The 15,407-nt window shown below is 34.3% G+C and overlaps 1 protein-coding gene across 4 annotated transcripts in view; it reads right to left on the reverse strand.

Annotated features, from left to right (window-relative positions):
- LRRK2 (leucine rich repeat kinase 2) overlaps positions 1–15,407 on the reverse strand; it is a 146,270-nt gene that overhangs the window by 11,640 nt on the left and 119,223 nt on the right. For all 4 annotated transcript variants that reach the window (XM_057701760.1, XM_057701758.1, XM_057701757.1 and 1 more), the window contains exons 42-47: positions 13,951–14,121; positions 12,268–12,368; positions 7,979–8,173; positions 6,775–6,968; positions 5,458–5,530; positions 4,485–4,669 (exon numbers count right to left, since the gene is read on the reverse strand). In XM_057701760.1, coding sequence (XP_057557743.1) covers positions 4,485–4,669; positions 5,458–5,530; positions 6,775–6,968; positions 7,979–8,173; positions 12,268–12,368; positions 13,951–14,121 — 919 coding nt within the window. The remainder of the gene's footprint in view (positions 1–4,484; positions 4,670–5,457; positions 5,531–6,774; positions 6,969–7,978; positions 8,174–12,267; positions 12,369–13,950; positions 14,122–15,407) is intronic.

Here is a 15,407-nt window from a genome sequence, read left to right on the forward strand (position 1 = left end):
CTTGGTGACAACCTAGAGGGGTGGGAGAGGGAGAGTGGGAGGGAGGCTCAAGAGGGAGGGGATATGGGGATATATGTATAAATACAGCTGATTCACTTTATTATACAGTGGAAACTGGCACAACAGTGTAAAGCAATTATACTCCAATAAAGATTTGAAAAAAAAGAAAAAAAATCTGCCTTCCAATGTAGGGGACATGGGTTTGATCCCTGGCCTGGGTAGTGCCCATTTGCCACAGAGTAACTAAGCCTGTGTGCCACAACTACTGAGCCCGTGTTTGCAACTACCGAAGCCTGTGTGCCTAGAGCCTGTGCCCTGCAACAAGAAGCCACCTCACTGAGAAGCCCACACACTGCAACAAAGAGTAGCCCCACTCACCACAACTAGAGAAAGCCCATGCACAGCAACAAAACCCAACGCAGCTGAAAAGAAAAAAAGAGATTTCATCAAATCACAAAAGAAAAGAACAAAAGAAGAAAGGAACAAAACAAACTTACATAAAGAGACCCAAAACAATTAACAAAGTGGCAAAAAGAACATACATATCAATAACTATTTTAAATGTAATAGGACTAAATGTCTCAATCAAAAGACACAGAGTGGTAGAATGGATACAGAAATAAGACTTGTATATATGCTGCCTACAAGAGACTCAATTCAGATATAACACAGACTGACAGTTTGGAGACAGAAAAAGGTATTTTGCACAAATGGAAATGAAAAAAAAAGCTAGTGTAGCAATACTTATATCAGAAAAACAGATTTAAAACCAAAGACTGTTACAGGGCACAAAGAAGGACATAACATAATGATCAAGGGAGCAATCCAAAAATATATAACAATTATTAATATATATGCACCCAACATAGGAGCACCTAAATACATAAAGGAAATATTAACAGACATGAAGGGAGAAATCAACAGTAACATAATAATAGCTGAGGACCTTAAAACCCCATTCCATCAATGGATAGATCATCCTGACAGAAAATCAATAAGGAAATGCTGGCCTTAAATAACACATTATACCAGATGAACTTATATATATTATATACACACAAAAAACATTCCATCCAAAAGCAGTAGAATACATATTCTTTTCAAGTACACACGTAACATTCTCAAGGATAGATCACATGCTAGGCCACAAAACAAGCCTCAATAAATTTAAGGAAATTGAAATCACATCAAATAGTTTTTCTGACCACAGTGCCACGAGACTAAAAATCAACTATAAGATAAAACTGCAAAATACACAAACACATGAAGGCTAATAATATGCTACTAAACAACGTGGGTCACTGAAGAAATCAAAGGAAATAAAAAACAACTGCAGACAAATGAAAATGAAACACAACGATCCAAATCTATGGGATACAGTTGAAGCACTTTAAAGAAGGAAATTTATAGTGATACAAGTTTAGTTCAGAAACATGAAAATTCTCAAATAAACAAGCTAACTTTTCACCTAAAGGAACTAGAAAAAGAAGAACAAACAAAACCCAAAGTTAGTACAAGGAAAGATATCACAAACATCAGAGCAGAAATAAATGAAATAGAGACTAAAAAATCAATAGAAAAGATCAATGAAACTAAGAACTGATTCTTTGAAAAGATGAACAAACTTGATACATCTTTAGGAAGACTCATCAAGAAAAAAAGGAAGAGGGCTCAAATCAGTAAAATCAGAAAAGAAAAAAGTTACAAACAAAACCAGAGAAATACAAAGAATCATAAGAGATTACTATGAACAACAATATGCCAAAAAATGGATGACCTAGAAGAAATGGACAAATTCATAGAAATGTACAATCCTACAATACTGAACCAGAAAGAAATATAAAATATGGACAGACCAATTACCAGTAATGAAACTGAACCAGTAATGAAAAAGTCCCACTGAATGAAACTGAACCAGTAATGAAAAAGTTCCACTGAAAAGTCTAGGACCAGAGAACTTCACAGATGAATTCTACCAAACATTTAGAGAAGAGTTAACTTCTATCCTTCTTAAAATATTTCAGAATATTATAGAGGAAGGAATGCTCCTGAATTCATTCTATGAGACCAGCATCACCTCATAACTAAAACCAGACAAAGAAAACACAGAAAAAAGAAAATTACAGGCCAATATTACCGATAAACATATATGTGAAAATCTTCAAAATATTAGCCAACCAAATCCAACAATATATTAAAAGGATCACATATTATGGTCAAGTAGGCTTTAATCCAGCAATGCGACGATTTTTCAACACCCACAAATCAAGCAATATGATACACCACATTAACAAACTGAAGAATAAAAATCATATGACCATCTCAATAGAGACAGAAAAGGCTTTTGACAAAATTCAACAATTTATGATAAAAATGTTCCAGAAAGTGGGCATAGAGGGAACATATATCAACAGAATATAGGCCATATATGACAAGCACATAGCTAACATCATTGTGAAAAGCTGTAAGTATTTCCTCCAAGATCAGGAACAAGACAAGGATGCCCACTCTTGCCACTTCTATTCAACATAATATTGGAAGTCCTAGGCACAGCTATCAGACAAGAAAAAGAAATAAATGGAATCCAAGTTGGAAAGTAAGAAGTAAAGCTGTCATTGTTTGCAGATGACATGAAAATATGATACATAGAAACATGATACACAGAAAATCCTAAAGTTGCTCCCAGAAAACTAACAGAGCTCACCAATGAATTCACTAAAGTTTCAGGATACAGAAATTTGATGCATTTCTATACACTAATAACAAACAACAAGAAAGTGAAATTAAGGAAACAATCCCATTAATAATTGTATCAAAAGGAATAAAATAACAAGGAATAAACCCACCTAAGCAAATAAAAGACCCATACTAATAAGACTTTAAGACTCTGATGAAAGAAACTGAAGATGACACAAACCAATGAAAAGATATACTGTGTTCATAAACTGGAAGAATTAATATTGTTAAAATGACCATACTACCCAAGGCAATCTATATATTCAATGCAATCCCTATTAAAACACCAATGGCATTTTTCACAGAACAAGAACAAATAATTTTAAAATTTGTATGGAAACAGAAAAGACCTGAAGAGCCAAAACAATCTTCAGAAAGAAGAACATAATTGGAGGAATCACACTTCCTGACTTCAGACTATATTACAAAGTTACAGTAATCAAAACAATATGGTAGTGGCACTGATAAGACAGTGTGGCCAACAGAAGTTTTAATGTAACTGGAGAGCAGGAAATTTTTGACTCACTCTCATATATAAACAGCTCCTACTACTCAACATCAAAAACCCCCCAAAAACCCAGTTAAAAAATGGGCAGAAGACCTGAATAGACATTTTTTCCAAAGAAAACATACAGATGGTCAATAGGCACATGAAAAGATGCTCAACATCATTAATCAGAGAAATCCAAATTAAAACCACAATGAGATACTACCTCACATCTGTCAAAATGGCTATCATCAAAAGTACCACAAATAACAAATATTGGCAGGAATGTGGAGAAAAGGGAAACCTCATACAGTGTTGGTGAGAATGTAAATTGGTGCAGCCACTGTGAAAAACAGTATGGAGGTCTCTCAAAAAACTAAAAATAGAACTACCATATGACCCAGGATTTCCACTCCTGGGTATTTATTCAAAAAAAAAAAGAAAATATTAATTTTAAAGGATACATGTACCCTAATATTTATTGTAGAATTATTTACAATAGCCAAGATATGGAAGCAACCCAAGTGTCTATTAACAGATGAATGGATAAAGAAGATGTGGTATACATACATATACAATGGAATAATACCTAGCTATAAAAAAGAATCAAATTTTGCCATTTGCAACAACATGGATGGACTTAGAGGTTATCATGCTAAGTGAAATAAATCAAAGAAAGAAAGACAAATACTGTTTTATATCACTTATATGTGGAATCTGAAAAATAAAACAAACTAATGAATATAACAAAATAGAATCAGACTCACAGATGCAGAGAACAAACTAGTGTTTACCAGTGGGGACAGAGAAGGGAGAGAGCACCAGGGGGATTAAGGGGTAGAAACTACTACATATAAAATAAACACACAACTATACCTCAATAAAAAAAAAGAACAAAGAAAAGTATCCAAAATACATGTGTAAAATCCCTATCTTTAGTAAAATAATGAGTTGACTGCCTTTCAAATTCCATGTTTAATTTGATACAGAGATAATGAAAATGATAAAAACTTAGATTGACAAATACTAATAAAATTACCATGGGTTTTCATATTTCATCCCAGATATGATTAGACTGGGTGATTTTTTAATGCCTGTCTGCTTTCTAAATTCAATAATGAATATTCAATTTACAATAGAAAAGTAAAGTATACAGTTTGAAAGATTTTTGTTTGGGACTATCATTAGCATTATTGACATGATTATAAAGAATACACATGAATAAAATGATAAATTAGTTGCATACATGGGAATAACTTACAGCTGATTTGTCCTGGTTTCAATGAGTTTCTGAATGGTGAAATCATCAGAAAATGAGAAAACTTTTGTACCACATCCTCCCCACATAATGTTTTTTTCAGCTGAATTCATGGATTCACTCAAACACATCAGTGGAGTGCTGACATCTCCTATATTGAATATCTTCAAAGGAGTAGCTCCTTTACACTTTACCAAAAAAGAGCAAACACATTTAGAAAATTGAGTATCTACAGAATGAAACAGTGTAAAATTCGAGCTTTCTAAAAACTGTTTTCCCATCTTAATGGTTAGAGGTATTAAAATAAAAATTCAGGATACATTCTTCAAAGGATTTATAAAAACAGGATTTAATTCAAATGGTATTCAATGTATACATCCTTATAACCAATCTCTTCACTTCTCTATGTAAAAATTGTACAGGCAGTAACCTAGGGATTATATTATAATTACTTCTTTGTCTCCCATTAGATAATAAGTTTTTCTGATAACAAAGAGTATGAATTGGCAGCATGTTGAATGACTAGATGAAACTACAGATGAATGATGGATGGAGAAATTAATGCTTTAATGATAGATATGAATCTTTAGACGAGAAAGTCAAATGATATCTTCAGTTAAAGAATACGTTGGTAGCAAGCCAGACTTAATACTTGTTTCCCTTGTTTTTTATACAATATATTTATAAGAAATTGTCTACTTCACTTATATAAAAATGGAATTATTTTCATCCCTAACATTATAAATTAAATCTTATCAATTCATCCTTGGTTCATTCATATAAAATATACAGTTAATCAGCAAGTACTCATAGAGAATCTATTGTGTACAAGACTTTCTGAAGCAATAAAAGGATAAAAAGTAGAATATATGATCCTTGATCTCAGAGAGTTTATAATCAATTAAAAGGAGGGTGGTGATGAGTAAACATAAAACAAAGAACTTAGATTTTGATGTAGAATGTGTTCAACATTTACCTTAACAGTTTTATCTTCAAAAATTGCTAAGTTACCATCAGCAGTTCCCACTAAAAGGAAATTTTTTTGCTTGCTGAAAGAAAAAAAATGTCAAAATTGTTACAAAAAGAATGCTTATATTGACCAAAATGGCCTTAACATTCCCCCTAATTTAACTAAGCATTAGACAGTGCTCTGCCCTATTACTGGCCCCAATGTCCCTTTCCTTATAAGCATTTACTTGAGAAAACTTAAATTGTAACTTCTTTCTCTGCCCATTGAAGATGTAGATCTTCTCCCAGACTCTTGCAAGTTTGTCTCAAGAATGTCTTTCTCATTGATATGGGAGTCCTCTCTGAAATGTCATCAATAAGGATGACAGCTCTTTCCCCAGTCTTTGTGGGACAGTACAAGCCCAACTTCAATAAGCAACAATTGGCAAACAGATGGCCCAATCACACTGACCCTCCCCCTCCCCTAACATCCTCCAGTACTTTTCCATTAGGTCATTACAGGGTTTAAAAACTCTCCCACCTTTTATTTCAGCAGAGCTGAGTTCAATCCCTCTCCCCTACTGCAACAGTCTTAAAGTCTTCCTTGCCTATGTGACTTCGTCTGATGAAATTTTTGTCAGTATCCAAATAAATTTCAACTCCAAAATTGCCAGTGGAGTTTGTATTTCAGCCACCAAAAGCTTGGATTTCACATTTTTCTAATACGTATCTATTTTCCAGTACTGATTTAAACCAGAGAAGTATATGGTATATAATCTAAATGGCTCCTGGAAATCATACTGCCCCAAATATTACAGCAACTAAACTGTTACTCACATCTGAAATTCTGCCATTTGGATAAATTCCTTTCAGGTAAGATCCTTTTGACTGATAATAGTTAAGCCATTTTCACCTGTTAACAACTTATGAATTCACTTACTGAAGTTTCTTTCTAATGTGGTAGTTAGTTAAGTGATATGCTTTAGAATGGCATATAACAGGTTATTGATCTACGTGCACACAAAGAATGAATAAGACTTTGTAGAGGCCCTACAAATGTAAAGTGATGTGATGAGTGGTAAAGAGATACAGCCATAGTTGAGGTAAAATCAGGAGCAAGGCTAGAGGCCTGAAGAAATGACTAACCTATTTTTTAACTGCCTCAGCTTAATCCGTATACAGAAAAACACAAACATCTTTGTGGCTATAATTCTCTTCAATATATGCAATCAATGGAAAAAGGTTAAAAATGAGCAACCTTTGCTGACACTGTAACAATTCTGCACCAGTTAAGCCATCTAAAAGATACATAATTTTCCCCCAATGGTCAAATTCACTACCTTACCTTTGCTTGGAAAAGGAACTGCAATACAAGCAAGTAACAGAATCAGTCATCTTTTCCAGGGTATGCCTCTTTCTCCCATCTTCAGTATTGATGACGAGGAGTGTGCCAGACTGTGTTCCAGACACAATCCAGTTTTCCTTTTCAACAGGAAGATGCACCAAGGCCAGGCACAGTACTCTGCTATCAGTAACTTCCTGTTAAGAAAAGAAAACACACTCTAAAAGACTCGGTTCTAGCTTAAGTGACTAGAACTTGCATAGAGAAAATATTATATAATCCACATACTTAGGTCTTTTTACTTTGTTGCTTTTAATTTTAAAAACAATGCCAATTTTCTGTAACTTTCAACAGTAAATGAGTTAACTGGCTAAATAAATAAATAGCCTGTCTAGATTTCACCTGAAACTAAAATTTAAAAATTGAAAATTATTTCTCAGTATAATTTCTTACTCCATCAAAATAATATAGGACGTTTGTTCAACCTTCAGAAAAATGTTTTGCCACAACATTTATTTCAAGGTAACAATCAAAACATTAGGTTTTTCAAGTCTAGAAATTTACCTTATATTTCCCAATGTAATTTATCCATCTTGTAGAAGCCATGCCTAGATCTCCTCTGTCACCCATTCCCAGCTGCTCTGAATGTTGGCTACTAAAAGCTCAGATCTATCTGGCTTCCCATACCTCCTTAAAAGTTTCTCTCTCCTTAAATCACTCATATAAGATTCTTTGTTTCAGGCTGTGTTTCTAGGAATCCTGACCTATGACACACATGTACTGAGATTTTAAAACAAAATACACACTACTTAACTTCATGTGAATACACGTGTTCTAACAGGAAGCTAATTTAATAACACACCTATATTAGCTCATTTAATTTCTTCCTAAGCAACTTTTTTTTTTTTAAAGAATCATTTGCTTCAGCTCCACTTGAAAGTCATGGACACCATCGGGAATCTCACGGGCCCTGTTCAAGGCCGCTGGCAAACACTTTCTGCCCAGTGGTTGAACCCAGATAGCTCTGTCACTGTGTCCAAAAACCAAATGCTGTGTCTTCAAGCCCTCTCCCAGCCCCAGCCCCAGCCAGACCCTTCGCACCTGCGCACTAAGCATCCCTAAATAACTTTTAAGTGGTACACGCTTTAAAATAATTCGTAAAGTGAGTTTTCTAGAGTATCACAGCCTTAAAGGGTATTTGGATTACCTCAGAAGTGTATCTTTCCGTATTTAAGTCAAGAAATGAGAGCTGTCCTTTGTCAGGGTGCCCACAGCCCAGCCAAATGCTTGCATTCTTGCTGTTATGATTCAGAGCACCCATGCACTCAACAATCAAGTGTTTAGGTACTGATATACGTCTCATCAGACAGATTAACTCAGCTGAATTCAAAATATCAAAGACCTGAGAAAGTTTAACAAACAACAAAATTACACACATCAAGTTAACACATGTCCTCTTGAAAGATCATATCATTATACATGATGTAGTAGTAAATGTTGTAGCTCTATCAAGAAAAACCTAAATCTGTTATTCAAACTGTGACCCACCCAGAGCAACAAGATTAACAGTCAAACTATGGACAAAATAGTACTTATTTTTAAACTGTGCATGATATATGTACTTTTGTATGTATGGTATGTTTCGTAACTTGAAAAGAAAATCTCAAAAGTGCCAAATGAACAGAAATTTAGCAGAATCAGGAGCTATTCTGCAACCATTTGATATTGCAGAGATGCATCATATTGAAGGTAAACATTAGGGCCAACAATAGAATAGACCTTCCACTAGTTGAAGAGAAAAGAAATTTTGATCTTTGGTAACAAAATTCACAACTCACCTCTAGATTCTGTTTTTATGTTTTTCCTTAAAGCAGGAAACAACTAGAGAGATGGTATAGAGCCAATGTAAGGAAATAGAACCAGGAGTCAGCAAAACAGAGTTAGAGCCCCGTGTCAAAACCACCTGCCAGCCACTCACAAGACTCCAAGAAAAGCTCCTTTACTCTCAGTGCCTCATCTGACAAAGGTAATGAGTTTACCCACCTTGTCTAGCACACACTGTGTCTTAAAGACTAAATAGGTATGTGAAAGTTTCTGAATACTGCCATGTGCTGAAAAAAAAAACCCCTCAGGATTCTTACATAATCTCCATCATCAGAAAATCTGCAAACAGTAAATGCTGGAGGGGGTGTGGAGAAAAGGGGACGCTCTTGCACTGTTGGTGGGAATGTAAATTGATACAGCCACTGTGGATAACAGTATGGAGGTTCCTTGAAAAACTAAATAGAGTTACCATATGACCCAGCAATCCCACTACTGGGCATATACCCAGAGAAAACCATAATTCAAAAAGACACATGCACCCCAATGTTCACTGCAGCACTGTTTTCAATAACCAGGACATAGAAGCAACCTAAATGTCCATCAACAGAGAAATGGATAAAGAAGATGTGGTACATATATACAATGGAATACTACTCAGCCATAAAAAGGAACAAAACTGGGACATTTGTAGAGACATGGATGGGCCTAGAGACTGTCATACAGAGTGAAGTGAGTCAGAAACAGAAAAACAAATATTGTATATTAACACATATATGCGGAATATAGAAAAATGGCACAAATCAACCAGACTGCAAGGCAGAAATAGAGACACAGATGTAGAGAACAAATATATGGACACTAAGTGAGGAAAGCCAGGGGGCAGGGGTGGGATGAATTGGGAGATTGGGATTGCCATATATACATTACTAATAAGAAAAAAATTCTCAAATTGTACACCTTAAATATATGCAGTTTATTGTATGTTAATTATCTCAAAAGTTCTTAAAAAAAGAATATGTAATCTATAAAATACAGGTGAAATAAGTAAAAATTAAATGATGACAAAGTAAAACAATAATTAAGCTTTGGAAAATTCCACTATGATAAATTTTTTCAAAAGTCTGTGTGATTAGCACTGGTAGCAACCCAAATTAAAAAGCAAGTAGAGCAAACTGTCAAGATGATTTTATGACATTTGATAAAGTCAGTGTATATATGTCATCAGCTATTTCTGAGTAGGAAATTTAAAACTGCACAAAAATTTTTCAATGAATCATTATACAAAATTGAAAGTCCACAACATAAAAACAGCTCTTATTTTGATCTATTAAAATCTGTTTCATTTAAAACATAGTAAGAGTTCTGTTTCCGATAATATGGTGGAAGAGGTTTTTTGGACAAAACTTCCAGCTGAATACAACTTAAAATTATTTTTTTAGTCTCTTAAAAACATTAAAGATTTGACAACACAATATAGAATTATCAGCCCAAAGTATTAACGAAAGACAGAATCCAAAGAGGTCAGATGAACCCTAAAGCCAGATGTTCCCTTAAGGCATTTGTCTACTGATGTAAAACTGATATGTAGTTTTGAGTGCCTTGTGGGGCCAGTGGGAAAGAGTTAAAATCTAGGGCCTGCCCAAAGTGGAGAATGTAGTAACTGCCCTGTTCCCATAAAGCTGCGATCCCAAAGGGCTGCATATTCAGAGTAAAAGAGAATCAGAAATAAAGCCCTTTCATGCTCCCACTCTCACTGGTCTATAAGGAAAGTTGCCTTGGGACTTTACAGACACAGGGAGGGAGAGCAAAAGAACCCTGAGAAATTGTTATTCATAAGCTTGCTCTCAAGATTTGTTGATCAGATTCCCATCGCTTTGGTGGTTCAAAAACATCTCTGCCTGGAATTGCATTTAAAGCAATTTACAGAAAGAAAATCCGGAAAAAGATGTGCAACACCTGTATGTGGAATTATAAAACTTTATTGAAAGACACTTAAGAAGACCTAAATAGAGAGATAACCCACATTCAAGAGTAGAGAGATTTAATGTATCATTAGGATACTGTCTACAGATTCAATGCAAGTCTAATCCAAAGCACAATAGGATTTTTCATAAAAGTTGACAAAGTGATTAAAACATTTTATATGGAAAAATTAGACCAAAGAACAGCTAAAACATGCCTAAAGGATAAAAATAAGGGGGGGCAGGGAAAGGAGACTATAATAAAGCTTCAGGAATTAAGACAGGATTGTATTGGAGGAAGAACAGGTAAGTTGACCAATGGAAGAGAATGTGTGTGTATGTATTTTTCAGTGTATATTACAGAGTGGAAATGGAAAAAAAAGGAAAAAGATCAATGCAAGACAAAGGGAGAAACTATTTCATAGATGAAGCTGAAAAAATTGATTATCCATACAGAAAAAGGAAACTGAATCTAGATAAAAATGTCAATTCCTGATGGATTAAGAACTTAACTATTAAAAGCAAAACTTAAACTTTTTCAAGAAACCACAGGAAAATATTTTTGTGACTCAGAGAGATAAGGACCTTTTAAAATAAGACCCTAAAATTAATAACCATAAAGAGAAAAACTGTTAAATCTATCTCCATTAAAATTAAGAAATTCTGTTAATCAAATGGCACCTTATAGGAAACAAAAATGAAAACCATGAATTGGGAAAAGAAATTTGCAACATATATAACCAACAAAGGATTAGTATATAATGTATGAAGAATTTCTTTTAAATTTCATTTTTACACAAATAACTCAAGAGAAAAATGGGCAAAACAATGAACAGGCAATTCCCAGAAGAGGAAACATATATATGACCAATGAAAATATAAAGAGATGCTCCTCTTTATTAGTAATTAAGAAAATGTAAATTAATACATGACTAAATCTATTTGGGAAAAATTGAGAAAAATAGTACAATGTTTAGGGAGAATGTATTAAAAAAAACAACAAAAAAAACAGCTACCCTAACATAAAGGTGATAGAAGTGTTAAGCTGGTACAACTTCTTCAGAAAATGATTTAAATATTCCCATACTGCATGATTCTGCAATTCAACTCCTAAATATTGTATATACCACAAAGCAATTCTCATACACTAGGAGACATGTACAACCACACTCATAAAGTACTGTTCATAATAGTCAGAAACTAGAAACAATACCAATAGCCATTGATATGATCACAGGTAAATACACTGTTGTACATTTAAACAATGGAAAGGAATAGCAGGGAAAGTAATCAACAGCTGTGTTCAACAGCATGAATGAAGCTTACAAAATAATGTTGGGAGAACAACTGAAAAAACTCAGAACAGCGTGTGACTATGATTCCATTTTAAATAAATTATGAATACAGGAAAACTAAACTGGGTAGTAAAACCATAAAGAGAAAAACAAACTGATTATCATGGAAGTCAGGAGAGTGGCTACATCTATAGGGAAAAGAGGGTAACGCAATCAGAAACAGGCATATGTGCGCTTCTGAGGTGTTGGTCCTTTATTTTGTGCCTGGTGTGGTGAGGGGATATAGGAGTTTTGCTTTATAACTGTTTTAAACTGTGCATGTGTATTTATATACTTGCATATATGTATTTAAATATTGCATATACATTTTTGATGTTCAGTACAAAATATGGATAAATTTTGACTATAACGGATACCTGGGCAGAAGTAGGTCTTTCTTGAGGATTTTCTTTCAAACATTTTTTAATTAACTTCTCAACCATAGGCCATGGGGCACAACCATATTCTTTAACTGGATCTAAAACATTAAAAAACATACCATGCTAAAACACTGGACCAATCAGAACAATCATTTTATTTCTTCTCAATGTGTATGAGAGGTCCAGACATTCCAAAGGAAACACTGATCTCTATATATAATCATTCTTAAAGTTAATTTTGTTAACTATCTCCACCAGAGACGTCAAAAAAGAGTCGATTTTTTTTTTTTATCTTTATTGGAGCATATTTGCTTTACAGTATTGTGTTAGTTTCTGCTGTACAACAAAGTGAATCTGCTATATGTATACATATATCCCCATATCCCCTCCCTCTGGAGCCTCCCTCCCAACCTCCTTATCCTACCCCTTCAGGTCTTCACAAAGCATCAAGCTGATCTCCCTGGGCTCTGCAGTAGCTTCCCACTAGCCACCTATTTTACATTTGGTAGTGTGTATATGTCAATGCTACTCTCTCACTACCTCCCAGCTTCCCCTCCTCGCAGTGCCCTCAGGTCCATTCTCTACGTCTGCATCTCTATTTCTGCCCTGCCACTACATTCATCAGTACCATTTTTCTAGATTCCATGATTTTTCACAGTACAAAAAGAGACACAAATACCAATGGAATAAAAACAGATTTTCATTTCATACCTTCATTTCAAATAGGCTTTGAAAACACTTTTGTTCATATAATAATTAGACTTCTTTGCAAATATTTTTTATTTTAATATTCAAAGTAGGCAAGCATTTAATCCTTATATCCCCACAGTCCGTCTGTGCACATTTGTGTTTTTATAAGAGTACACCATTTTTCTGATTGGTGTAGAACTGAAAACTTTCACTGGAAAGCTAACTGATAAAATGAGGGAGATGACCCAGATTGTGCACAAAGTTTAGTCAAATAATGATAGATTTCCTTCTGTTGGGAATCTTTAAAGGTCCCCCAAAAGGAGATAGTTAAAGCTATATGCCCTGTAGCTGGAATAGAGTACACTAAAAATTTTTCTCCAATGCAAAGGAAAGCAGAAAATATGAGAAACAACTAAATACATTTAAAAGAATAGTTTAGAATGAGAACTGAAGTAAAAGTTAAGGAACAAATGACAAAGTCCTAGAATTTCTTTAAAGCATGAGGCAACCATTCAAAATGAGATTTGATCTCATTAAATACTCACTTACTAATTCTTACTAATATTTACTACTAAAAATTATTACTGTAAATAACTCAAGCTTCCATTCCTGCATAGAAATTACTTCACTCCAAGAAAATGAAAATACTCCAAGCTAATGGACACTCAGTAACTCCCTGTGAGAAGAAAAGTCACTAAGCCTGGAGTTCTACAGTATTTCCTTTTCTGAGTATTCTTCTAAATATATCAACATTAAATATATCAATACCAAATATATCGATATTAATTTGGAACACCAAAAAGAAACTCTAAAACTTTTTCATATGATTTTTATTAATATATAACAGAATTTAAGAATATTCATTTATTAAACAAAAAATTATCAGCTGTGAAATGAATTAGTATACAACTACAATTAAATAATGTGGAATTGAAGCTGCTAATATTAAAAAATAATAATAATCTTTATTGTAGATAAAATAAAACTTACCAGGTAATTTTCCTTGTATTGCCAATTCATCAAACTCATTTGGAAACTTCAAACCCTCTGCTATTCTACCTCCAGTTGTGAAAATGTCATAGAGTAGCAAACCAAATGAATAAACATCAGCCTGTTGATTATAAATGACATTTCCTCTAGCAACTTCAGGTGCACGAAACCCTGAAAGTAAGCAGATATATTAATAAATATGCCCAACCCCTGGGCTTATACATCCAAGGAGGTATATATTTAGGAATATATGCTGATGAAGAGTCAGGAAGATGAGTTCTAAACAGGCTATATCATCTCTATAAGGAGACATCTTAATTAAATCAGTTAACATCCCTGTCCCACAACATTTCACCCCAAGGTCAACCTTGAAGAATAATAAGGATAAACATTCAACAGTAAATTATTGAGTGATGTTTCATAGTTAAATAAATAAAGCCTAAAAGGGGAACAAAATCTACATCATTCTTAATAATAACTATTCCCAGGGCAGTGTTTCAGACAAAGGAGGCATCAGGAGGGAGATTTCTAGACTTCACTCCCAAGTCATTTTAAGCTGGCTAAAATGTTAATGGCTTCATTATTTCAAGAACTTGTGACTCTGCTCCTTGAACCATATTGAAAACTAAAAAGGAAATCTTGAATAAAAGCCCTCTCTCTCGGGGTTTAGGTTCATGCCTGAAATTCTTTTAAAGGAAAATAAAACCTTTCACTTCAAAATTGAGATAAATCACTTTTAATCACTTTAGGAAAAAAAAAGAATCATTTCATCATTACCTATAACAGTAAAAATATCAACAATCTAAAGAAATTCAACTACAAAAGGAAATCGGTTAAATACTATGTACTATGCAGTAACTAAAAAAATGATTTTTTATGTGATATGCTATAATGTAAACGAAAAGAAAATGTAGACTATAATTCTGGACAGAAAGTTATCAACTGTATTAATTTTCTTAGCTGTGATAACGGTATGGTTATTATGCAAGCAAACTTCCTTATACTAAGGAAATACGTGCAAATATGTTTCTGGGTAACAAAGCATGATGTCCGCAACTTAATTTCAAAGACTCATATTCAAACAGAGCAAGACAGAGAACAACAGTGTGGCAAAAAATTAATAAACTATGTGAAGGATATAAAGGTATATATTGTACTATCCAGGGCCAACTTCCCTGGGAGAATGCACAGGGTGCTTCAGGCTCTCGCAACTTTATGCCGACCTCTGCTGCCAACCCCTATGCACGTTCCAATTGTGTCATATCCCTCCCTACCCTCTGCTTGAGAGAGCAAGTGAGCCCTAATCAGCCACTGCTTTCACCCCTCTTGGCTGGGAGGGGAACAGACACCTGAGGGTGGCCCACATGCAGAGGCAGGTCCAAATTCAAAGCTGAACCCTAAGGGCTGTGTGACAAAAGAAAAAAGGAAAAATCTCCATGCAGCCACAGGAGCATACC

The sequence above is a fragment of the Hippopotamus amphibius genome, chromosome 12 (genome assembly GCF_030028045.1).
Source record: "Hippopotamus amphibius kiboko isolate mHipAmp2 chromosome 12, mHipAmp2.hap2, whole genome shotgun sequence".
In the NCBI taxonomy this organism is placed as follows: domain Eukaryota; kingdom Metazoa; phylum Chordata; class Mammalia; order Artiodactyla; family Hippopotamidae; genus Hippopotamus; species Hippopotamus amphibius.